The sequence below is a fragment of the Saimiri boliviensis genome, chromosome 10 (genome assembly GCF_048565385.1).
Source record: "Saimiri boliviensis isolate mSaiBol1 chromosome 10, mSaiBol1.pri, whole genome shotgun sequence".
NCBI classification, from domain to species: Eukaryota; Metazoa; Chordata; class Mammalia; order Primates; family Cebidae; genus Saimiri; species Saimiri boliviensis.
Window position 1 is genome coordinate 102707455 of NC_133458.1, and position 26230 is coordinate 102733684.

The window sequence follows — 26230 nt, forward strand, 5'->3', positions numbered from 1 at the left end:
ATATTCTTGAAAAGATGTAAAGAGAACTAATGTTATATGTTCTTACCACAAAAACAATAACTATGCCAGATGATGCATTTAATTAGCTAGATTTCTGCCGGTGTGGTGCTGTAATCCCAGCACTTTGGGAGGCTGAGGCGGGTGGATCACTTGAGGTCAAGAGTTTGAGACCAGGCTAGTTTGAACCCAGGAGGCAGAGGTGGCAGTGAGCTGAGATTGTGCCATTGCACTTCAGCCTGGGCAACAGAGCTACATTGTGTCTCAGAATTAATAATAATACTATGCTAGATTTAACCGTTTCACAATGTGTATGTACTCCAAAACATCATGTTGTGCATGATAAAAACATACAATGCCATCTGCCAATTAAAAATTGTCAGTTAAAAATAAATATTTTTATCTGTCAATTGAAAATAAATATCTGTCAATTAAAATAATTACTTATCTTTCAATTAAAATAAAAATATATTTCAACAACCTGATGATAAAAAGAAAAAATAAGTCAATAAAACTTTTCTAGATGAGCTGCACACTAGCACTCTTAGAAACATCTTTTACACATGTGTCCTAACAGAATAATTGCAATAGTTAAGAGTAGTTAAAATATCCATTCCCTGATCACACCGTTCTGAATTACTTGCACAACTTACCAAATTAGACATGTATTTAATATACGTGTTTTAAGTCTACTAGATGGAGTTTAAGAGTGATGAACACTTCTATTTACTGAAATAACACTGTTGTAAATCAAGCATATAACTCATACCCTTAGAAACATTTTTGGTAAGTATGTCTTCAGAGAATGTATTAAATGAACTTAAGAATGATGAACACTTCCAATCAATGAAAAAGATTGTTTTGAGTCCTGCAGGCAAATTCCTGTGTTAGAAACTTACTTTGTACATGTGTCATACCACAGTGTACTGTATGAAGTGCCTCAAACAAACCTTTAAGCTGGAATTACACAGTTTTTAATCACGTACACAACCAGCACTCCTAGAAGAAAGTTGACATGTGTCATAATGGAATGCAATAGATTGAGTTTGGACTGTTGAGTGCTTTTCAGTGACTACATTGTTCTGAATCACTACACAGCTAGATATTTAGAAACATCCTTTGTATACTTAAAAGAGTGTATTAGCTAGACATAAAAGTGACCACTTCCATAAAATAAAATAAAAATATTCCAAATTGTGTACAACTAACACTCTTAGAGATATTTTTTCTACATTTGTCATAAGAGAATAATAGGATATTAAAATGGTAAATATTCCCAATCACTGAAGCAACACTGTTCTCAATCACACATACTACTAACACTCCTAGTATTTTACATATGAGTGTTACTAAGTTTTGACATGGAATTGAGTTGTTAACACTTACATTCATTGAACTAACACTTTCAGAATCACATGGGAAACTAGAACTCATGAGTGCACCTTTCATATATGTGATTTAACATATATAATAAAGTATAAGATTTAAGAGTGGTGAGTACATTGGTTACTGAAATCAAAGTGTACTAAATCACTTGTGCAACTTGCATTCTTAGAAACACAGTTTATGGATATGATTTAATGAACACATTTATACAGAATTGATGAACATTTCATTCCCTGAAGTAACAAGGTTCTCAATGAGTCATGCAACTAGCAGTCTTAGAAATATAGTTTACACATATGCCTAGGAAAGTATATTAAATGACATAAAAGTGGAGAGCCCTTTCATTCACACAAAATAAGTGTCCTGAATAATATATGAAATAGAATTCTTAGAAACATCTCATATCATGTCCTCACAGAGTGTAATAGATGCAGTTGAGTGATAAAAATAACTATCCATTGAATTAACATTGTTCTTAATCATTTACACAAGTAGTATTCTTACAAATAACTTTTACACATGAATCTTAATAGAGCATGTTAGATGGAGTCAACAGAGCTGAATACGTTCATTCTTTGGATTGATACTGTTCTGAACCATGCACACAATGGGTACTCTGAGAAATGCCTTTTATACATGTGTCTTCCAGGGTGTGTTAGAATGAGATGAGCAGCAAACTAAACCAGTCACTGAAATGACACTTTTATCTGTTATGCCTAAATTAGCGATCTTAGAAACATCTTTCATACATGTCTTAATGGGGAGTTTCAGATGGAATTAAGAGTGGCGAACACTTTCATTTACTCAAAATTGTTCTGATTCGTGCATACAACTAACAATTATAGAAACATCTTTTATACATGTGTTTTGGCAAGGTATAAAAAAGAAGTTAAGAGTGGTAATAACACTGTTCTGAAACATCACACAAACAGGTCCTTTACAAACATATTTTATACATGTGTCTTACTAAGCAGTATTTAATGGAGTTAAGCAGTGAACACTTTCATTGAAATAATACTGGAGCACATGTGAAACTAGCACTCTTATACAGATCTTCTTTGTATGTGCTTTATGAAAGTGTATTACTCGGGTATAAAAGTGGTGAGCACTTCCATTCACTGAAACACTGATTTGAGTGGCAAGCACAACTATCAATTGTAGAAACATGTTTACACACTTGTCTTAAAGAACCGTACATGCATTAGGTGATGTTAAGAGTAAAGAACACTTCTATTAGCTGAAATAATAATTTTTTGACTCACATACATGAATAGAATTCTTGGAAACATCCTTTATACATGTGACCTAAGAGAGTTTATAAATGGTGTTTCAAGTGGTAAACTGCTCCATTCACTGAAATCACACTATTCTGAGAATTTCATTTATATCTATGTTTCAACGAAGTATACAAATGGAGTTGAAAATGATGAAATGATAAGAAAAAAATCCTGTCTGAACCATGAAAACAACCAGCACTCCTAGAAACATATTTTATATATGTGTATTAACATAGTGTTTGCCATTGAAGGGCTAAACTCCTCTATTGACTGAAATAATGATGTTCAGAATCATATGTTCAACTTCCATCCTAAAAAACATCTTTCATATGTATCTTCTCAGAGTGCATTAAGTGAAATTAAGAGGGCTAAAAATATTCATTCACTGAAATAAGGCTGTTCTGAATCACATACACAACTACCCCTTTTAGAAACGTTTTTCAGCCAGGCATGGTGGCTCACACCTGTAATTCCAACACTTTGGGAGCCTGACTTGGGAGGATCACTTGAGCCCAAGAGTTCAAGACCCGCTGGGCCATATAGTGAGACCTGTTCTCTATAAAAAATAAATAAATAATATAAAGAAACTTTTTAATATATGTTGATTAATTAAGTGTAATAAATACTGAGTTTAAAAACCAGCTCCTGGATTTATTGATTTTTTTGAAGGGTTTTTTGTGTCTCTATCCCCTTCAGTTTGCTCTGATCTTAGTTATTTCTTATCTTCTGCTAGCTTCTGAATTTATTTGATCTTGCTCCCCTAGTTCTTTTAATCATAACATTTGGATGTCAATTTTAGATCTTTCCCTGTTTCTCTTGTAGGCATTTAGTGCTATAAATTTCCCTCTAGACCCTTGCTTTAAATGTGTCCCAGAGATTCTGGTACATTGTATCTTTATTCTCATTGGTTTCAAAGAACATCTTTATTTCTGCCTTCATTTCATTGTTTATCTAGTAGTCATTCAGGGGCAGGTTGTTCGGTTTTCATGTAGTTGTGAAGTTTTGAGTGAATTTCTTAATCCTGAGTTCTATTTTGATTGCACTGTAGTCTGAGAGACTGTTATGATTTCCATTATTTTGCATGTGCTGAGTAGTGTTTTACTTTCATGTCTATGGTCAATTTTAGAATAAGTGTGATATGGTGCTAAGAAAAATGTATATTCTGTGGATTTGGGATGGAGAGCTCTGTAGATGTCTATTAGTTCCGCTTGGTCCAGATCTGAGTTCAAGTTCTGGATATCCTAATTAATTTTCTGTCTCCTTGATGTGTCTAATATTGAGAATGAGGTGTTAAAGTATCCCACTATTATTGTGTGTGAGTCTAAGTCTCTTTGCAGACCATTAAACACTCGCTTTATGTATCCAGGTGCTCTTGTATTGGGAGCACATTTATTTAGGATAGTTAGCTCTTCTTGTTGCATTGATCTTTTTACCATTATGTAATGCCCTTCTTTATCTCTTTAGACCACTAGCCAGACTAATAAAGAAGAAAAGAGAGGAGAATCAAAGAGATGCAATAAAAAATAATAAAGGGGTTATCACCACCAATCCAACAGAAATACAAACTACCATCAGAGATTACTACAAACACCTCTATGCAAATAAACCAGTAAATCTAGAAGAATGGATAAATTCCTGGACACTTACAGCCTCCCAAGACTAAGCCAGGAAGAAGTTGAATCCCTGAATAGACCAATAACAAGGTCTGAAACTGAGGCAGCAATTAATAGCCTATCAACCAATAAAAGTTCAGGTCCAGATGGTTCACAGGTAAATTCTACCAGAGGTACAATGAGGAGCTGGTACCACTCCTTCTTAAACTATTCCAAACAATACAAAAAAAGAAAATCCTCCCTAACTCATTTTATGAGACCAACATCATCCTGATACAAAAACCTGGCAGACACAACTGAAAAAGAAAATTTCAGACCAATATCCCTGAAGAATATTGAGCAAAAATCCACAATAAAATACTGGCAAACTGAATCCAACAGCACGCCAAAAAGCTTATCAATCACTATCAAGTCAGCTTCATTCCTGGGAGGCAAGGCTGGTTCAACATATGCAAATCTATAAACGTAATCCACTGCATAAACAGATCCAAAGACAAAAAACACATGATTATCTCAATAGATGCAGAGAAGGACTTCAATAAATTCAATAACCCTTTAAGCTAAAATCTCTCAATAAACTAGGTATTGATGGAATGTATCTCAAAATAATGAGAGCTATTTATGACAAACCCACAGCCAATATCATACTGAATGGGCAAAAACTGAAAGCATTGCCTTTGAAAACTGACACAAGACAAGGATGCCCTCTCTCACCACCCCTATTTAACATAATATTAGAAATTCTGGCCAGGGTAATCAGGCAAGAAAATAAAAATAAAGGGCATTCAAATGGGAAAAGAGGAAGTCAAATTGTCTTTATTTGCAGACGACATGATTACATATTTAGAAGACCCCATTGTCTCAGCCCAAAATCTCCTTAAGATGATAAGCAACTTCAGCAGTCTCAGTATACAAAATCAATGTGCAAAAATCAAGCATTCCTATACACCGGTAATTGACAGAGAGTCAAATCATGAGTGAACTCTCATTCACAGTTGCTACAAAGAGAATAAAATACCTAGGAATATAACCAACAAGGGATCTAAAAGACCTCTTCAAGGAGAACTACAAACCACTGCTCAAGGAAATAAGAGAGGACACAAACAGATGGAAAAACATTCCATGCTTGTGGTTAGGAAGAATCAATATCATGAAAATGGCCATACTGCCCAAAGTTATTTATAGATTCAATGCTATCCGCATCAAGCTACCATTGACTTTCTTCACAGAATTAGAAACAAACACCTTAAGCTTCATATGGAACCAAAAAAGAGCCTGTATAGCCAAGACAATCCTAAGCAAAAAAAAAAAAAAAAAAAAAAAAGCTGGAGGCATCACGCTACTTGACTTCAAACTATACTACAAGCTACAGTAATCAAAACAGTATGGTAATGGTATCAAAAGAGACATAGACCAATGGAACAGACCAGAAGACTCAGGGGCAATGCCACACATCTACAACCATCTGATCTTCGACAAACCTCACAAAAACAAGCAATGGGGAAAGGATTCCCTGCTTAATAAATGGTGTTGGGAAAACTGGCTAGCCATGTGCAGAAAGCAGAAACTGGACCCCTTCCTGACACCTTACACTAAAATTAACTCCAGATGGATTAAAGACTTAAACATAAAACCTAACACCATAAAAACCTTAGAAGAAAACCTAGGCAAAACCATTCAGGACATAGGCATAGGCAAGGACTTCATGACTAAAACACCAAAAGCATTGGCAGTAAAAGCCGAAATACACAAATAGGATCTGATTAAACTCCAGAGCTTCTGCACAGCATAAGAAACAATCATTAGGGTGAATCAGCAACCAACAGAATGGGAAAAAATTTTTTCAATCTACCCATCTGACAAAGGGCTAATATTCAGAATCTACAAAGAACTAAAACAGATTTACAAGAAAAGAACAACTCCATCAGAAAGTGGGTGAAGGATATGAACAGACAATTCTCAAAAGACATTTATGCAGCCAACAAACATGAAAAAAAAGCTCATCATTACTGGTCATTAGAGAAATGCAAATCAAAACCATATTGAGATATCATCTCATACAGTTAGAATGGCAGTCATTAAAAAATCTGGAGACAACAGATACTGGAGAGGATGTGGAGAAATAGGAATGATTTTACACTGTTGGTGGGAGTGTAGATTAGTTCAACCATTGTGGAAGACAGTGTGGCGATTCCTCAAGGATCTAGAAATAGAAATTCCATTTGACCCAGCAATCCCTTACTGGGTATATACCCAAAAGATTATAAATCATTCTATTTTAAAGACACATGCACACATATGTTTATTGCAGCACTGTTCACAATAGCAAAGACTTGGAACCAACCCAAATGCCCATCAAGGAGAGACTGGATAAAGAAAATGTGGTACACATATAGCATAGAAATGTGGGACGTATACACTATGCAGCCATAAAAAGGATGGGTTCATGTCCTTTGCAGGGACATGAATAAAGCTGGAACCGTCATTCTCAGCAAACTGACACAAGAAAAGAAAAACAAACTCCACATGTTCTCACTCATAAATGGGTGTTGAACAATGAGAACACATGAACACAGGAAGAGGAGCATCACATACCAGGACCTGTCGGGAGGTGGGGGGCTAGGGAATGGATGGCAGGGGGGTGGGTGGATTGTGGAGGGATAGCATTAGGAGAAATACCTAATGTAGATGATGAGGTGATGGATGCAGCAAACCACCATGGCACGTGTATAACTATACTTATGTTCTGCACATGTACCCCAGAATTTAAAATATAATAAATAATTTAAAAATTAAAAATTTTTAAAAATTACTACTGAGTTAAAAATATTGAACACTTCCATTTGCTGAAATACTGTTGTTAACTGAGCTTGCAAAAATCACTCTTACATATTTCATACTTGGATCTTAACAGAGTGTATTAGCATTGTGGGTAAACACTCCATTTACTAAAATAACACTGTTCTGAAAGATACACTCAGCTAGCACTGTTTAGAACCATCTTTTATTTGATGGTGTTAAGAGTTTTGAATACACCCAGGGACTGAAATAACACTATTCTGAATCACCTGTGTAGCTTACATTCTTAGAAATAGCTTCTGTGCAGTGTTTGGAGTGTTTTAGATGAAGTTAAGAGTAGTACACCCTTTCATTTACTAAAATAATGCTGTTTTTAGTTATAGTTGCAACTGGTACGCTTAGAACAGTTTTTACATGTGTCTTAACATAGCGTATTAAGTGGAGTGATGAGTGGTGAACATTTCCATTTACTGCTGGGAATCATGTAAACAAGCACCAGTCTGAGAAACAACTGACATAGAAATGTCTTTAGACAAAAGCACCAAGAAGACACGATGAGGAAAGGATTGTCTCTTTCATATCTGGTGTTGGGAAAACTGAATATCCACATACAAAAGGGTGAAATCAGACTTTTATCTTACACCAAGAGCAAAAGTCCACTCAAAACAGATTAAAGACCTCAACGTACAACTTGAAACTGTAAAACACCTAGGAGAAAACATGGGTTAAGTAGCTGATACATATTGGCCTTGGCAATTATTTTTCTGATAGGACAGGCTATGAAAGCAAGAACAAACAAATAGAACTATATCACACTGAAAAGCTGCTACAAAGCAAAGGAAATAGCAAAATGAAAAGGCAATCTACAGATTAGAAGAAAATATTTGTGAACCACATATCCGATAACAGGTTGCTATCCAAAATATTTAAGAAAACCAAACAACTCAACAGCAAAACAAAACAAAACAAAACAAACAAACAAAACAATTAAAGTACCTGAATAAACACTTCTCAAAAGAAGATATGACGTCGGGCGCGGTGGCTCAAGCCTGTAATCCCAGCACTTTGGGAGGCTGAGGCAGGTGGATCACGAGGTCAATAGATCGAGACTATCCTGGTCAACATGGTGAAACCCCGTCTCTACTAAAAATACAAAAAATTAGCTGGGCATGGTGGCACGTGCCTGTAATCCCAGCTACTCAGGAGGCTGAGGCAGGAGAATTGCCTGAACCCAGGAGGCGGAGGTTGCGGTGAGCCGAGATCGCACCATTGCACTCCAGCCTGGGTAACAAGAGCAAAACTCCATCTCAAAAAAAAAAAAAGAAGACATAAAAAGTGGCCAATAGATATATGAAAAGATGTTTAACATCACTAATCATCAGGCAAATGCAAAGCAAAACCACAATGAAATATCATCTCTTAGCTATTGGAATGACTATCATCAAAAAGACAATAAATAACAAGTATTGACAAGAATACAGAGAAACTAAAACCCTTTTACACTGTTAATAAGAATGTAAATTGGGGCAGCCATTATGGAAAACATAAAGATTGCTGAAAAAATTTAAACTTCCATATGACCCAGCAATCCCTCTTCTGGGTATATACCCAAAGGAAATGAAATCAACACATTGTAGAGATATCTGTACTTCAGTGTTCATTTCAGAATTTTTCATAATAGTCCAGATAGGTAAATAATCTAATTACCAAGAAATAAATTATGAAAAATTGTGGGGGTATATAGCTATCTATAGATAGATATACATATCATAGATATATCTATAGATACATATACACACAATTGAATACACAGATTTGCACACAATTGAATATTATTCAGCCTTAGAAAAGCAGATCCTGCCATTTTTCACAGCATGGAGAACCTAGAGGACATTATACTAAGTGAAATAAGCTAGGCACAGAAAGAAAAACACTACGTAATCTCTCTTATATGTGGAATCTAAAAAAAAAAAAAAGAATACAAGTTGAAAACACAGATGCAGAGAGTAGTACTGTCATTATCAGAGGCAAAAAAGGGGGAAAGCGGAATAGGAAGGTTCAGTTAAAAGTATAAAGTTACAGTTATGTAGGATGAATAAATCTACAGATCTCAAACACTGCATGAGGACTCCAGTCAATAATACTGCTTACTGGAAATTTGTGAAGAAAGTAGATTGTGTGTTCTCTTAGCCACAAAAAATGGTAACAATGTGAAATCATGGATATATTAATAGACTTGACTGCAGTAATCATTTCACTATGTATATGGAAACATACTGTCTACTTTAAATATATACAATAAAAATATTTCAAAAATAAAATTAAGTACTATACACCTGTCTTAGAATGTATTCGATGGGGAGTGGTGCACACTTCCATTCACAGAAGGACTGATGTTGAATGATGTATGCAACAAACACTGTTAGATGTATCTTTTATATATGTAACTTAACTGTGTTTACAAGACTGGTTTAAGAACAGTGAACATACCTGTCCGTTGTTCTGAATCACTGGACGACTTCCATTCTTGCAAATGAAGCAGATCAGCAGGACTTGTTTTCTGAGCACTAGTAGTCATCCTGCTGACTAAAACAGGGTGCAGAAAAGAAGATGAAGATGAAGACGAAGAAGAAGAAAAAAGAAAGAGAAAACCAGTACATGGTGACAAAACTGACCTCTAGTTGCCATCACCCTCATTAGCATAGGCAACAACCCAGAAGTTACTCTACATGGTTCTGGATACTCCTCTGTCCCTTTTTTAGCATCTAATTAAAAGTGGATATATAACCTTTCCCTTAAGTGGCATCTAATTAAGAGTGGATATAGCTGGGCACCGTGGCTCACGCCTGTAATCTTAGGAGGCCAAGGCGGGTGGATCATGAGGTCAAGAGATCAAGACCTCCTGGCCAACATGGTGAAACCCTGTCTCTACTAAAAATACAAAAAGTCAGCTGGGCATGGTGGCACATGCCTGTAATCCCAGCTACTTGGGTAGCTGAGGCAGGAGAATCGCTTGAACCCAGGAGGCGGAGGTTGCGGTGAGCCGAGACTGCGCCATTGCACTCCAGCTGGGGCAACAAGAGCAAAACTCCATCTTAAAAAAAGGAGAGTGGATATAAATACAGCTAGCTGGCAGTCCATGGGGGTTGTGGCTGTGACTGCTTTGCCTATGGAGAGGTCGTTTTGCTGTACATTGTTGCTCTAACACATTTGGTTTCTTTCACTGTTAGTGTGCTCTTGAATTATTTCCTGAGCAAACCCAAGAACCTTCCCAGGCTAAGCCCTAATTTGGGGGTACACCCGCATCAGAAACCTCTTTTATACATATGTCAAGAGAATACATTGCACGGCGTTAAGAGCGCTGAAAAATTCTATTCACTAAAATAACACTGTTCTGAACTGCTTGCATTCTTTTAAACATCTTTTATATAAGTTATTATCAGAATAATAAACTTTATGAGAGACACCAAGCCAGAACCACCCACATAAGCTATTTCCTAATTTTTCATCCACAGAGTCTTGGAGGAAACTGAGGAAAAGAGAAGTTTTAATGCTTGCTGAGTGGATCCATCTAAGGAGAATCAAGCTTCTTACAGAAAGACAAAGGCAGGAAAATATTTACTAACAAAATGAAATGTACTCTCCTGTCTTGGCATAGATAATGGACTTTCCATTAGGAGTGGAGAGAAAATTCAGTCTAGCTGTGAATCTCCTCTTTCCAAGTTCACGGGAAATAAAATCTGTTTTGCCCTGGGACGGCCCTTTCCCCACCCTGGAGTGAATTTCAAAAACTAGAGCAGGACATTTTCCTTATGATAGCTATGGAAAAATTCATTGTTAAAACTTCTGCTTACTCAGAAATGGGGTGGCTCCGCTCCCTCCCAGTCAAGGGTACAAATTAAGATATTTTCTCAGAATGAAGGCCCTAAGGCCTATTGCTCAACGTCTCATGTCAGTATTAGATGCTGTGGGAAAGGCCAGGCGCAGTGGCTCACGCCTGTAATCCCAGCACTTTGGGAGGCCGAGGCGGGTGGATCACGAGGTCAACAGATCGAGACCGTCTTGGTCAACATGGTGAAACGCCGTCTCTACTAAAAATACAAAAAATTAGCTGGGCATGGTGGCGCGTGCCTGTAATCCCAGCTACTCAGGAGGCTGAGGCAGGAGAATTGCCTGAACGCAGGAGGCGGAGGTTGTGGTGAGCCGAGATCGCGCCATTGCACTCCAGCCTGGGTAACAAAAGTGAAACTCCGACTCAAAAAAATAAATAAATAAAAATAAAAAATAAAAAATAAAAAATAAAAAGATGCTGTGGGAAAATAAACTTAAGTCCTAGCCCACTCCACTTTTCTTCCACATTCCTCCAATTTCTCTCCCCAAATTCATTTCCTGCCTCCCTCACCACTGAGAGCTTAGGTTCCTAAAGAAAAATGTGTGCAAGTCCTTGGAAACACGTTTTATTCTGCATGAACATAAGGGTCAACTACAACCCCCAGAGTAAAGGGGCTCAGACTCAGAAAATAAAGGCTTCGCTCCCTTTCTAGTATGTTAACAGCTTTGGATTATTGAATGCCCCCAAAGATCACCAGAACTTAGTTTATTAAACTTAATGCTGTAAGAGAGAAAAACCAACCGATTCTGAGGAGTGGAAAGCCAGGGGAAGACATTTATTCATAGTGTTTTAGGGTCTGGGTTTTGTGATTTTATGGTAGGTTTTCGAGACAAAATTTATTGGCACAGCAAAGCCAAGGTCATGAAATGAGTCTTATAAATAAGCTGTTTGGGGTGATAGGTAAGCTGTCTTAGTCAGTTTACAATATTATTTCTGAAAGCAGTATTTCCCAGAGCAAATAGCTAAATTAGTTTTACTTGTTTTCAGTATTGTTTAAGCCAGGAAAATGGCCTAGTCTCAGAATTGTTTAATATAAAGACACAGAATTATGTTGGTTTCAATTCTCATGAAATCGAGGAAAAAAGAAACCAAGTTAATATCTCAGAAAATTATCCTGGCACTGAGATATTAGGAAAAGTCCTTCCCATTCCATCTAGCCTTTCCATAGATGAAACTTTCAGCTTCAGATTTCTACAAATACTTCGCTACAAAATGAACGTGCTAAGGCCTTCTAGTCAATATACTGAAGTTAATAAAAACTGTTTCAATCATTCTCTAAAATATTACTATGCTAAAGAGAAAATAATATGTTTGAAGCAGAAGCCAGATGGACATTTAACTTCTTCCAGCTGTGGTTTTCTTAGTTAGTCAAACTAATATTATCATTATTGTGGGCATTAAAGACATAATTCATATGTATTCAGAATAATTTTGGGTGATTTTAAAGTAATGTATTTCTTACTTCAGAAATTATTAGTTCCAAATTGTTCCTACAATTCACAGATATAAAGTGATACCAGAAAGAGTCAGAGTTTCTTCTATAATCAAACAAAAATCCCTCATCCATTATACCATACCACAGTAGCTCTCCAAGGAGGCGTGCTGCCCTGTAGTAGAAGTTACGACATGGAAGAAGAAAATGAATTCTATCTTTTCTAGAACAAGGCGTTACAAAGAGGTCAAAATGAGAGCAAAGGGTTAGGCACAGGGGTTCTCATGTATCCTCTTCTGTTGTGGTTTTTAAAGATTTTAGAAACATCCTGATGAGAATGGGAGAGTTCAAGAACTCCAGTGGGCAAAGAAGCTGTGAAAATCCTACATGCAGCCATTTCTGCAGTGGTATAGAGTAACGGTGCAGCAGCAGCAGCAGTAAAACTATTCAACCTTATGAGCCTAAAGGCAGTTTCCCATTCCTGTGGTCTGTGTATGGTGTGCTGGGGTTCCAGAAGCTCTCACTTGTCCTTTAAAGGACACAGAAAGAACCATGCATACCCTATAGTAACCAGTCCAGGGCTACCGTGGACCGAGTGCGTATGCTTTGTTCATATCTGTCCATCCAATTTATTTTTTTGTTTTTAATACAATTTAATTTTAGGTTTATATAATTATATAATGACCAGATTTCACAATGGGTTTGCACAACTCCTGAAATTTTAACAATCGCTTCTCATGAATCTGAATAGAACAGCTCCAGGGCAGCAATAGCAGTGACTTGAACCAGGGGGTATGAACTTTAAGTGCCCTAAGAAGTAGGATATTTCCCCTATCTTCTGAATCATTAATAGGGCTTGGAATTCTTTTGACATCTCAGACAGCACTGAGATAACTACCATGGTCTATAGCTCTGGTTGTATAAAAATCTCAGATACCCTAAGTTACAAACAGTTGTTTAGATAACATAATAGTATCTTTAGTCATGAAGTATCTTTTTAAACTCAAGGAGATTTAGTATCAGCCATGTAAGTGTTTAAGAAAATCTGAATCATGGAATTAATAAATTTTGTTAAAAAAATCTATATTTTGATCTAACATTATAGCTATATGTCAATACTTCATATATATTAAAGTATTAGTACTATAATCCAAATTAAAAACTGGAATTTTAGTAGCTGCTGTAAATTTTGAATTTCAAGCTGAAATATTATATTTATATTTAATGTTATAATATATAAGAACATAAATTTCTCATATCTATAAGCTTAATTTACTCAATTGATAAGAATGCTAATCGCCTTCCTTTCGGCCGGAACCACCATCTTCCAGTAATTCGCCAAAATGACGAACACAAAGGCAAAGAGGAGAGGCACTCGATACGTGTTCTCTAGGCCTTTTAGAAAACACGGAGTTGTTCCTTCGGCCACGTATATGCGAATCTATAAGAAAGGTGATATTGTAGACATCAAGGGAATGGGTACTGTTCAAAAAGGAATGCCCTACAAATGTTATCATGGCAAAACCGGAAGGGTCTGCAATGTTACCCAGCGTGCTGTTGGCATTGCTGTAAACAAACAAGTTAAGGGCAAGATTCTTGCCAAGAGAATTAATGTGCGTATTAAGCACATCAAGCACTCTAAGAGCCAAGATAGCTTCCTAAAACGCGTGAAGGAAAATGATCAGAAAAAGAACGAAACCAAAGAGAAAGGTACCTGGGTCCAACGGAAGCGCCAGCCTGCTCCACCCAGAGAAGCACGCTTTGTGGGAACCAATGGGAAGGGGACTGAGCTGCTGGAACCTATTCCCTATGAATTCATGGCATAATAGGTGTTAAAAAAAAAATAAAAGACCTCTGGACTGTTTAAAAAAAAAAAAAAAGAATGCTATCTACTTGGGAATGTTTGTTATATCAGACAATTGCAAAATAGTATTTTAAAGGGAAGTTAAATATATTATAAATGCAATATAAAACATTAGAGTTTAAGTTTTAACTGGGATCATATAATAAAGTCCCCTTAAAATCTTTTACTGAAATATAAAAATATTATATGAATTTTTAAAACTAAACTTAGAAGTACGAAGAAGTCCAGGCCCGGTGACTCATGCCTGTAATTCTAGTACTTTGGGAGGCTGAGGTGAGAGAGTTAATTGAGCCCAGAAGTTCATAACCACATATCCTTTATCCAGTCCACTCTTGATGGACACTTCTGTTGATTCTATGTCCTTGCTATGGTGAGTAGTGCTGCAGTGAACCTACAGGTGCATTTGTCTTTATGATAGAATGAATTCTTTTCCAGTAGTGGGATTGCTGCATTGAATGGTAGTTCTGTTTTAAGGTCTTTGGGAAATCTCCAAACTGCTTTGCCTAGTGGTTGAACAACTTTGCATTTCTACCAAAAGTGGGTAAGCATTGTCTTCTCTCTATAGCTTCACCAACAGCTGTTATTTTTTGACCTTTTAAATAATGTCATTCTGACTAGTGTAAGACAGTACCTCATCTTGGTTTTAATTTGTATTTCTCTGATGATTAGTAATGTTGAACATTTTTTTAATTTTTTTTTTTTTTTCAAGATGGGGTTTCACCATGTTGGTCAGGCTGGTCTTGAACTCCTGACCTCAGGTGATCCACCCGCGTTGGCCTCCAAAGTGATTGGATTACAGGTGTGAACCACCGCGCCTGGCCATGTTGAACATTTTTTTATGTTTGTTTGACCACGTGTATGTCTCCTTTTGAAAAGTGTTCGTGTCCTTTGACCATTCCTTAATTTTTTTTTTCTCATTGTTTTAAGTTTCTTGTAAATTCTGGATATTAGACCTTAGATGCATAGTTTTCAAATATTTTTTCCCATTTTGTAGGCTGTCTGTTTACTCTGTTGGTAATTTCTTTTGCTGTGCAAAAGCTCTTTAGTTTAATTAGGTCCCAATGATCAATTTTTGGTTTTGTTGCAGTTGTTCTAGGGGACTTAGCATAAATTATTTGCCAAAGCCTGTGTCTTGAAGGATATTTCTGAGGTTTTCTTCCAGGATTTTTGTCGTTTGCAATCTTAGATTTAAATCTTTAATCCATCTTGAGTTAATTTTTGCGTATGGTGAGAGGTAGGGGTCCAGTTTCATGTTTCTGCATATGGCTAGGCAGATATTCCACCACCATTCCTTGAATAGAGAGTCCTTTCCCCACTGCATATTTTTCATTGATTTTTTCAGATGGTTGTAGATGTGCAGGTTGATTTCTGGGTTCTCCATTCTGTTCCACTGGTCTATGTGTCTGTTTTTGTAGCAGTATCGTGCTGTTTTGATTACTGTAGCTACATACTATCATATAGTTTGAAGTCAAGCAATATGATGCCTATGGCTTTTTTTTTTTTCTTTTTTCTTATAATTGCTTTGGCTACTAGGGCTCTTTTTTGGTTCGAAATGAATTTTAGAATGGGTTTTTCTGACTCTGTGAAAAATGATGTTGATATTTTAATAAGAATTGCATTGAACCTGTAAATTGCTTTGGGCAGTATGGCCATTTTAACTATATTGATTGTTCTAATCCATGAGAATGGAACATTTTTCTATTTATTTATTTGTATTGTCTCTGATTTCTTTCAGCAGTACTTTGTAGTTCTCCTTGTAGAGATCTTTCACTTCCTTGGTTAGATGAATTCATAGGTATTTCATTTTCTTTGTGGCTATTGTAAGTGGGATTATGGTCTTGATTTTGTTCTCAACTAGAATGTTATTGGTATATTAAAATGCTATTTAATTTTGTACATTGATTTTGTACCCTGAAACTTGACTTAATTTGTTTATCAGTTCCAGGAGCCTTTTAGAAGAGTCTTTAGGGTTTTCTAGGTAGAAAATAATGTTGGCAAAGAGATAGTTTGACTCCTTCTTTTCCTATTCATATGCATTTTCTTTCTTTCTCTTGCCTGATTTATCTGGCCAAGACTTCCAGTACTATGTTGAAGAGGAGTGATGAGAGTGGGGATCCTTGTCTTGTTCCAGTTCTCAAAGGGAATGATTCCAGCTTTTGCCCATTCAGTATGATGTTGGTGGTAGGTGTGTCAAAGACGACTCTCATAATTTTGAGGTATATTCCTTCAATATTATATGTTGAACTCTGAGCATAGTATGTTGAGAGTTTTTATCATGAAGGGATGTTGTATTTTATCAAAGGCTTTTTCTGCATCTGTTGAGATGATCTTACAGTTTTTGTCTTTAGTTCTGTTTAGTAATGAATCACATTTATTGATTTGCATATTTTGAACCAACCGATCATTGAGGTTTAACTTTTTGATGTGCTGCTGGATTTGATTTGCTAACATTTTGTTGTGGATTTTTGCATTTGTGTTTATCAAGGTTATCAGCTTGAAGTTTTCCATTCTCATTATGTCTCTGCTAGATTTTTGTATCAGGATGCTGCTGGCTTTTTATAATGAGTTAGGAAGAAGCCCCTCCTCCTCAATTTTCTGGAAAAGTTTCAGTAGAATTGGTATCAGTTCTTCTTTGTACATCTGGTAGAATTCAGAACTACGGGGCCAGGCACAGTGGCTGACACCTGTGAGCACTTTAGGAGACTGAGGCAAAAGGATCTCTTGAGGTCAGGAGTTTGAGACCAGCCTGACCAACATAGTGAAACCCCCATCTCTGCTAAAAATACAAACAAAAATTAACTGGGTTTAGTGGCACATGCCTGTAATCCCAACTACTTGGGAGGCTGAGGCAGGAGAATTGCTTGAACCTGGGAGGTCGAGTTTGCAGTGAACCAAGATTATCCCAGCCTGGGCGATAAGAGTGAAAATCCATCCCCCCCCAAAAAAAGAATTCGGTTGTGAATCCACCTGGTTCAGAGCTCTTTTTGATTGGTAGAATTTTTATTACTGATTGAATTTCCAAACTTGTTATTGGTCTATTGAAGTTTTAACTTTCTTCCTGAATGAATCCTGGGAGATTGTGTGTTTCTAGGAACTTTTCAATTTCCTCTAGACTTCTTAATTTGTGTGCATATAGGTGTTCATAATAGTCTCTGAGAATCTTTTGTATTTCTGTGGGATCCGTAATAATGTTGTCGTTGTCATTTTTTATGGTGCTTATTTGGATTATCTCATTTTTTTCTTCATTAATCTTGCTAACAACCGTCAATCTTATTTGTTCTTTTGAAGAACCAACTCTTGGTTTCATTTATCTTTTGTATGGACTTTTGGGCCAAAATTTCATTCAGTTCTCTGATTTTAGTCATTACTTTTCTTCTACCAGCTCTGGGTTGGATTGTTCTTTTCATCTAGTTCCTCCAGTTGCACTGTTAGGTCATTCATTTCAGATCTTTTTAACCTCTTGTTAAGGGTATTTAGCACTACAATTTTTTTTAGACAGGATCTTACTCTGTCACCCAGGCTGGAGTGCAGTAGAGTGATCTTGGCTCACTGCAAACTCCATCTCTCAGATTCAAGCAATTCTCCTGCCTCAGCCTCCCAAGTAGCTAGGATTGCAGGTGTGTGTCACAATATCTGGCTCATTTTTCTATTTTTAGTAAAGATGGAGTTTCACCATGTTGGCCAGGCTGGTCTCAAACTCCTCACCTTACACTATCTACCCACATCAGCCTCACAACGTGCTGGTATTGCAGATGTGAGCCACCATGTCCAGCCTGCATTTTCCTCTTAACACTATTTTATCTGCATCATGAAGGTTTTGGCAAGTTGTGTATCTATTTTCATTAATTTTAAAGAACTTTTTAATTTCTGTCTTAATTTCATTGTTCACCCGAGTTATTCAGAAGGAAGATTTTAATTTCCATGTTTTGGTATATTTTTGAGAGATTTTCTTGGTATTAATTCCTATTTTCATTGTACTGTGGTTCAAGAGTGTGCTTGATATGGTTACATATTTTTTGAATTTACTGATACTGTTTTATGGCTGATCACCTAGTCAATCCTAGAATAATTACACATATGAATGAAGCATACGTATATTCTATGGTTGTGCGTGGAGTGCTCTACAGACATCTATTAGGCTCAATTTGTCACATGTGAAGTTTAAGCCCAGAATTTCTTTGCTAGTTTTCAGCCTTGATGATCTGTCTAACACTGTCAGTGGGGTGTTAAGGGTGCCCACAATTACTGTGTAACTGTCTAAGTCTTTTTGTAAGTCATGAAAATTTTGTTTTATGACTCTAGGTGCTCCTGTGTTGGGTATGTGTATGTTTAGAATAGTTAGGTCTTCTTGTTGAATCAAACCTTTTATCATTACATACTGCTCTTCTTTGTCCTTTCTGATTGCTGTTGGTTTAAAATCTGTTTTAGGCTGGGTATGGTGGCTCATGCCTGTAACCCCAGCACTTTGGGAGGCCAAGGTAGGTGGATCACAAGGTTAAGAGACCAAAACCATACTGGCCACCATGGTGAAACCCCATCTCCACTAAAATACAAAAAATTAACCAGACTTGGTGGCAGGCACCTGTAATCACCACTACTTCAGAGGCTGACGCAGGGGAATTGCTTGAACCTTGGAGGCAGAGGTTGCAGTGAGCTGAGATCGCACCACTGCACTCCAGCCTGGCAACAGAGCAAGACTCTGTCTCAAAAAAAATAAAATAAAATAAAATAAAATAAAAATCTGTTTTATCTGCTATGAAAATAATGACTCCAACTTTTCTTTGTTTTCTGTTTGCTTGGTAGATCTTCTCTATCCTTTTACTCTGAACCTGCAGGTATCTTTACGTGAGACATAGGTGTCTTGAAGACAGCAGACAGTTGAGGCTTGTCTTTTTATCCAACTTGACATGCTATCCTTTTAAGTGGGGCTTACTGCTACATTCTGGGTTAGTACTGATATATGAGATTTTGATCTTGTCATTATGTTGTTGGCTGTTTATTTCATAGAATTAGTTATGAGTTACTTCATATTGTCTGTAGGCCATAGGCTATCTACTTGAGTGTGTTTTTGAAGTAGCATGTTTCAGTTCTTTATTTTCATGTTTAGCACTCTCTTAAGGACTGCTTGTAAAGGTGGTTTGGTGGTGACAAATTTTCTTCAGTGCTTGCTTATCTGAGAAGGATTTTATTTCTCCTTCACTTATGAAGCTTAGTTTGGCGGGACACAATATTCTTACTTAGAAATTCTTCTTTTTTTTTTTTTTTTTTGAGATGGAGTTTCACTCTTGTTACCCAGGCTGGAGTGCAATGGCGCCATCTCAACTCACTGCAAACTCCGCCTCCTGGGTTCAAGCAATTCTCCTGCCTCAGCCTCCCGAGTAGCTGGGATTACAGACACGCACCACCATGCCCAGCTAATTTTTGTATTTTTAGTAGAGACGGGGTTTCACCTTGTTGACCAGGATGGTCTCGATCTCTTGACCTCATGATCCACCTGCCTTGGCCTCCTAAAGTGCTGGGATTATAGGCATGAGCCACCGCAGCCGGCACTTAGAAATTGTTTTCTTTTTTTTTCTTTTTTTTTTTTTTTTTTGAAACAGAGTCTCACTTTGTTGCCAGGCTGGAGTGCGGTAGTGCAATCTCAGCTCACTGCAACCTCCACCTCCTGCGTTCAAGCAATACTCCTGCCTCAAACTCCCAAGCAGCTGGGACTACAGGTGCATGCCACCACGCCCAACTAATGTTTTGTATTTTTAGTAGAGACAGGGTTTCACCACTGGCCAGGCTGGCCTTGAACTCCTGACCTCATGATCCACCCGCCTTAGCCTCCCAAAGTGCTGGGATTACAGGCATGAGCCACCGTGCCCAACAAGAAATTATTTTCTTTAAGAATACTGAAAATAAACTTGATTATTTTCTCTGTCCTCTGTCTTGTAAAGTTTCTGCTGCAACATCTACTGCTAGCCTGTTGGAGTTCCCTTTACAGATGACCTGAACTTTCTCTATAGCTGCCTTTAAGATTTTTTTCCTTAGCTGGACATTGTGGCGGGTACCTGTAGTCACAGTTACTTGGGAAGCTGAGGCAGGAGAATCACTTGAACCCAGAAGGCAGAGGTTGCAGTGAGCCAAGACTGCACCATTGCACTCCAGCCTGGATGACAGAGTGAGACTCCATCTCAAAAAAATAAAAAAAGATTACATTCTTTTGCCTTGACCTTGGTAAAGCTGATGACTATGTGCCTTGGTGATGGTCATCTTGTGTAGTATCTTCTAGGGGTTGTCTGTATTTTTTACATTTGTATGTTCTCTTCTCTAACATGTTTGGGAAATTGTTCATGGACTATCCTCAAATATGTTTTCCAAGTTGCTTACTCTCTCTCCTTTTCTTTTGGGAATGTCAATGAATTGTAGATTTGATCTTTTTACATAATCCAATATTTCTCAAAGATTTTATTCATTTTTTAATTCATTTTAAAAATTTTCGTCTGGGTTGATTTGAGGAGCTAGACCACAAGTTCTGCTACTGATGCTTCTAATTTTATTGTAGAATTCTTGAAGTGAATCTTTCAGTTTCAGAAATTCAGTTTGGTTCTTTCTTTCTTTTTCTTTTCTTTTTATTTATTTATTTATTTATTTATTTATTTATTTATTTATTTTTTAAAGACAGAGTCTCTCTTTATTGCCCAGGCTGGAGTGCAGTGGCATGATCTCGGCTCACTGCAACCTCCACCTCCCGGGTTTGACTGATTTTCCTGCTTCAGCCTCCCAAGTAGTTGGGACTACAGACGTGTGCCATCATGCCTGGCTAATTTTTGTATTTTAGTAGAGACAGGGTTTCATCATGTTGGCCAGGCTGGTTTCGAACTCCTGACCTCAAGTAATCCACCCACCTCAGCCTCCTAAAGTGCTAGGATTACAGGCATGAGCCATTGTGCCTGGCTGGTTCTTTCTTAAAATGGTTATTTAATCTTTCAGCTCCTGGATTATTTTACTGGATTCCTTGGATCAACTACCTCTTTAATCCCATTGAGCTGGCCGGGTGCAGTGGCTCACGCCTATAATCCCAGCACTTTGGGAGGCCGAGGCAGGTGGATCATGAGGTCAAGAGATCGAGACCATCCTGGTCAACATGGTGAAACCCTGTCTCTACTAAAAATATAAAAATTAGCTGGGCATGGTGGTGTGTGCCTGTAATCCCAGCTACTCGGGAGGCTGAGGCAGGAGAATTGCTTGAACCCAGGAGGCAGGGGTTGCGGTGAGCCGAGATCGCGCCATTGCACTCCAGCCTGGGTAACAAAAGCGAAACTCCGTCTCAAAAAAAAAAAAAAAAAAAAAAAAAAATCCCATTGAGTTTCCTTGCCATCCCGATCTTGAATTTCATTTCCATCATTTCAGTATTCTCAATCTGGCTAACAATCATTTCTGGGGGACTGATGTGTTTGTTTGTAGGTAAGGGAGCACATTGGCTTTTTCAGTTTCCAGAGTTTTTGCATTGATTCTTTCTCATGTGTAAGAGTTAGTGTTCCTTTCCGTTTGCAATAGCAACGACCTGGAATCAACCTAAATGCCCATCAGTGATAGACTAGACAGGGAAAATGTGGTACATATACACCATGGAATACTATGCAGCCATCAAAAACGACGAGTTCATGTCTTTTGTAAGGACATGGATGAACCTGGGAACCATCATTCTCAGCAAACTGACACAAGAACAGAAAATCAAACACCACATGTTCTCACTCATAGGCGGGTGTTGAACAATAAGAACACATGGACACAGGAAGGGGAGCATCAAACACTGGGATCTGTTGAGGGGTGTGGGACTAGGGAAGGGACGGCAGGGGGTGGGGAGGTCGGGGACAGACAACAAGGGGAGAAATGCCTGACGTAAGTGACAGGGGGATGGAGGCAGCAAACCACCCTGGCATGTGTGTACCTATACAACAATCCTGCGAGATCTGCACATGTACCCCAGAACTTAAAGTACAATTTAAAAAAAAAAAGTCTACAGCTTTTTCTATACTAATCATACCTCAATAAAGTGATTTAATTTTTTTTTAAAAAAGAGTTAGTGTTGGTGATGTAAGTTCAATATAGTCCATTGGCTTCATTTTAGAGTGTTTTCAGAGGGTCAGGAGTATGTACAGGATGTTTCTTTGCTGCTTAATCGTAGCCTTAGTTTTCACAGGTGCTGTATATTGGAAAAATATTTTTGTGTTGTATTTTCGGCTGTGATCCAGTCGGTGGCACTTAAAAGTGTTAGCCAGAAGATCAGCTTTTTCTCAGCTTGACAGCTTTAGAGTTTTCCTCAAGTTAGCGGTGGAGCTCTGTGGAGGGTGGGGGAGGGATGACCTCTGCACCTTGTCCATTTCCAGGCCTTGGAAGAGTCCCCTCTGGTTCCATGCCTGCATTTCTTTTATTAGGTGTTCTGGTCCACGGGACTTCCTCATGCAGGGGCCACAGTTGGCAGGCAGGTCATATCCTTTCTGGAATGGCCCTACAGGAGAAGGCACAACCCACTCCTCCACTGGCCTGTGAACCTGGGCATCTCACCTCTTTCAGTGATGCCCCTACTGCTGGGGCACCACCCAAGCCAGCAACAACTGCCGGGCTGGGAGTTGCGGGGATGAGTGGAGTCACCTAATCTGCTGTCTAGGTGCTTCCCGGGGAAACAGAGTTGCCTCCACCCGCAGAGTTCATATAAAAGCAGGACTGCTGGGCTGGAAGCTCTAGCAGGTGCGAGCTGCCTGGTTGTGAGCAGTGGGAGTGGGTGTAGTCACCTGCCCTGCCGTTAGGGTGTTTCCTAGAGGAACAAGAGGCTGTGCTTGTCAGCAGAGTTTAGACAGAAGTGACACCACTGGGCTGGAAGCTCTAGCAAGTCTGGCCTGCCTAGCTACAAGTGGCGGGGATTGGGTGAAGTTGCCTATCCTGTTTTTTGGGTGTTTTCTGGAGGAACAGGAGGCCGCACCTGTTGGTAAAGCACAAACAGAAGGAGGATCAGTGGGCCAGTGGTGGGTGCTGAGCTTTGTCTAGTGATTTAGCATGGAGCAATCTTACTGCCCTCAGGTACCATAACTGCAGCCTCTCTTGGGGCTATGGCCTTGGTGGCTGGTCTGTTCCAGGGTGAAGGCTTCCAGCAGTCCCTGGGAACTTGAGAGTTGCTTCCGCAAAACTCTGGGTGACTCTGCATTAGATTAGCGGTGCGGGGGGTGGGTCAGAGGGATGCTTCTGTTCCAAGGCTTGCACAGGTCCCTGTGAAGACTGTAAACTCCCCAGGGGCTCTCAATCACTTACCCTTTCCCTACACTGGGGAGCTTCTCCTAGCTCCATGCTGATCCCAGATGGGGGGTTGCTGCCCAGCTTCACTCCTCTCTCCTCTCTGTGTCCCTATGCTGCCTTGATGGATGCTGATGCAGTTTCTTAGAGGATCAAATATGTTCCCTCTCCATGACAGCGGCGCGCATGACCTGCTTCTAGTCTGCCATTTTGACCTAACCCTGTACACCCAATTTTAAAATTGATCCTGGCACTTCGTCTGCTCTCAGCAAATGTTTACTGAATAAATGAGTTAACCAGTGCCGTAACTTCCCGTAGCCACCCCTGTTACTGCATAACAAATTACTTAAAATCATAGAGCCTAAAAATAGCAATAAATATGTATTATCTCAGCCAGCTTCTAAGGGTCAAAAATTTGACTTACATGTGAAATCTGAAAGAGTCAAATTTATAGAGCTGGAAAGCAGAATGGTAGTTAGCAGGGTCTGTGGGGAGAGGAAAATGGGGAGACATTAGTCAAGGGTACAGCATTTCAGTTATGCAAGATGAACAAATTCTGGAGACATACTATACAAAAATATGACTATACTTATCATAGTATATTGTATACTTGAAATTTGCTGAGAGGATAGATCTTTTTTTAAATATACATTTACACATTTTATTATTTTTTTATCCCAAAAATACATACAAATGAAAACCTGCTCTTCAAATGCAGCGAGGCCTTTGCCTAACGTTGCCACATGAAAATCAGTATCAGCTCTTTAACACACTATTTACATATATACATACATACACACACTATACGTAAGCAGCTAATACTTTTCTACTTACACATATTCCTCTGGTAGAAAAGTAGGAAACTAGGAAATTCCCGTGCTTTCCAGCCTTGGGAAGGTAAATACAACCTCTCTGAACAATCTTTTAAAGGATGAAATGTGTAGAAACATGTAAACAACACAACCTGCTTTAGACGTATACACGTTATTAAAGTAAGGACCCTGTCACATCAGTAACAGTGTATTTCTCAGAGAAAAAAAAAAAGGAGATAACATTTGAATAAAAACGCAAAACTGAAGTACAGTTAATATGATCAAACTTGTTATGTACATGCTCCATGGAGAAATCAGGAATTCTCTCAAAGAGCAGATCCACCGCCAATTTCAGTCACTTGTGATGCTGAATAGCACACCCATTGGTAGCAACCAGGATCCTTCTGTACAGTCATGGGCTTAAGCAGGGGCCATAAAGCATCTGTTTAAGTTAAACAGTCAATAATGCTTACTGACTACATTCCTGCCCCGAAAACACTAAGTGCAAAATCAACTTCTACGCTCCAGAGCTCAACCAGGTCAAAGCTTTGGGATATACTGGGGTTGTTTGGTGATAATCAAAGCTTAGTAAGATTCTCTGCTCAGGGGTTTGCCCCAAAAGAAAAACGCATGGTCCACAAAGTTTAACATCTGTATAAATAAAGTAACTGTGCAAAGAGAACAAGCCAGGATTTCCCCTTAACCAAGGGTTCATAGTTTCCTAGGCAGCAGTTCTGAAAGCACCAGCTAAAACCACAAGGCTTCTACTAAAAAACGATGTGCTGTAACTGGTGAGACTGTCTTGAAAACAAATGCCCGCAGGTATGTGCCACAGAAAAAAATTTTAACAAAACATTAGTCAGTGTATTTAAATGGTAACACAATCGGGTCAGCGACAGAGGAAAAGAGTTAAGGCAACAAGAAGCATTACAGAGAGCACTGTGGGTCTGAGTCAATCAAAGCCTTCCAAGAAGGAAAACACGTCTCAGTTTGTGTTCTTAGCTTGCTAACTGTCAGACACTTCTTCCTCCTCCTCCTCCTCATCCTCGTCGTCTTTCCTGTCTATTTTAGAAGTGTCTGACGACTCATGGAGCAAGGCGTCTTCTCTGCTACTGAACCCAAATTTGAGTGCATCCTCTTCTTTTAGTTCACAGTATCTCTGGCTCAGTGCGATTGTTGTTTAAGAAGGTCCCGTTGCCTGAGCCAAGGTCACTGAAGCAGGGCTTCGCTCTTCGGCCAATCGTGCCATCGGCACGGGTACATTCCACAAGCCGGTATTGAAAGAGCGCATGCTGCTTTGAACAAGACGGGCGATCGATCGGCATGTCTGCAGTGTGGCGGTGTCCACCCAGTAGGTGTGCGCTCCGTATGTACATGACTGGCAGCACCTCATCATTTTTAAACGGGTAGAGACGTCACCGTTTTCTGGGGATACATGCTTCTTCTGGGGGCTCACTATATTTAATGACTACACCCCGGAAAATGTTGGTGTCCTCAAGAAGCGCCCCCAGGAAGTTCAAAGCTTGGTTTTTCTTTTTTTTTTTTTTTTTAGTTGTTTTTTTTTTGTTTGTTTTTTGTTTTTGTTTGTTTGTTGTTTGTTGTTTGTTTGTTTGTTTTTAAGATGGGGTTTCACCATGATGGCCAGGCTGGTCTTGAACTCCTGACCTCAGGTGATCCACCCACCTCGGCCTCCCCAAGTGCTAGGATTACAGGCGTGAGCCACCGCGCCCGGCCCTAGCTTGGTTTTTCTTTAACAGGCACCTCTTTTTCTTTGCTGTTGCCACCAGGCCGAGGAGCCAACTCCTGAGACTCACTGCCCCCGCCACCAGCGTCATTCCTCCGGCGGTGCTCTCCGCCTGGCATGACAAAACCCCTGCTCGTC

At 38.8% G+C, this 26230-nt stretch overlaps 1 protein-coding gene and 1 pseudogene across 1 annotated transcript; one reads left to right on the forward strand and one right to left on the reverse strand.

The window, feature by feature from the left end:
* Positions 1-13730: 13730 nt before the first annotated feature.
* LOC141579991 (large ribosomal subunit protein eL21-like) lies at positions 13731-14222 on the forward strand (the record flags this gene model as incomplete). The annotated part of the gene is made up of 1 exon (XM_074378831.1): positions 13731-14222. A coding segment is annotated over one exon (492 nt), but the record flags the coding sequence as incomplete, so codon positions are not given.
* Positions 14223-25354: 11132 nt separating this feature from the next.
* On the reverse strand, positions 25355-25724 carry LOC101051700 (smad nuclear interacting protein 1 pseudogene; annotated as a pseudogene).
* Between the last annotated feature and the right edge of the window lie 506 nt (positions 25725-26230).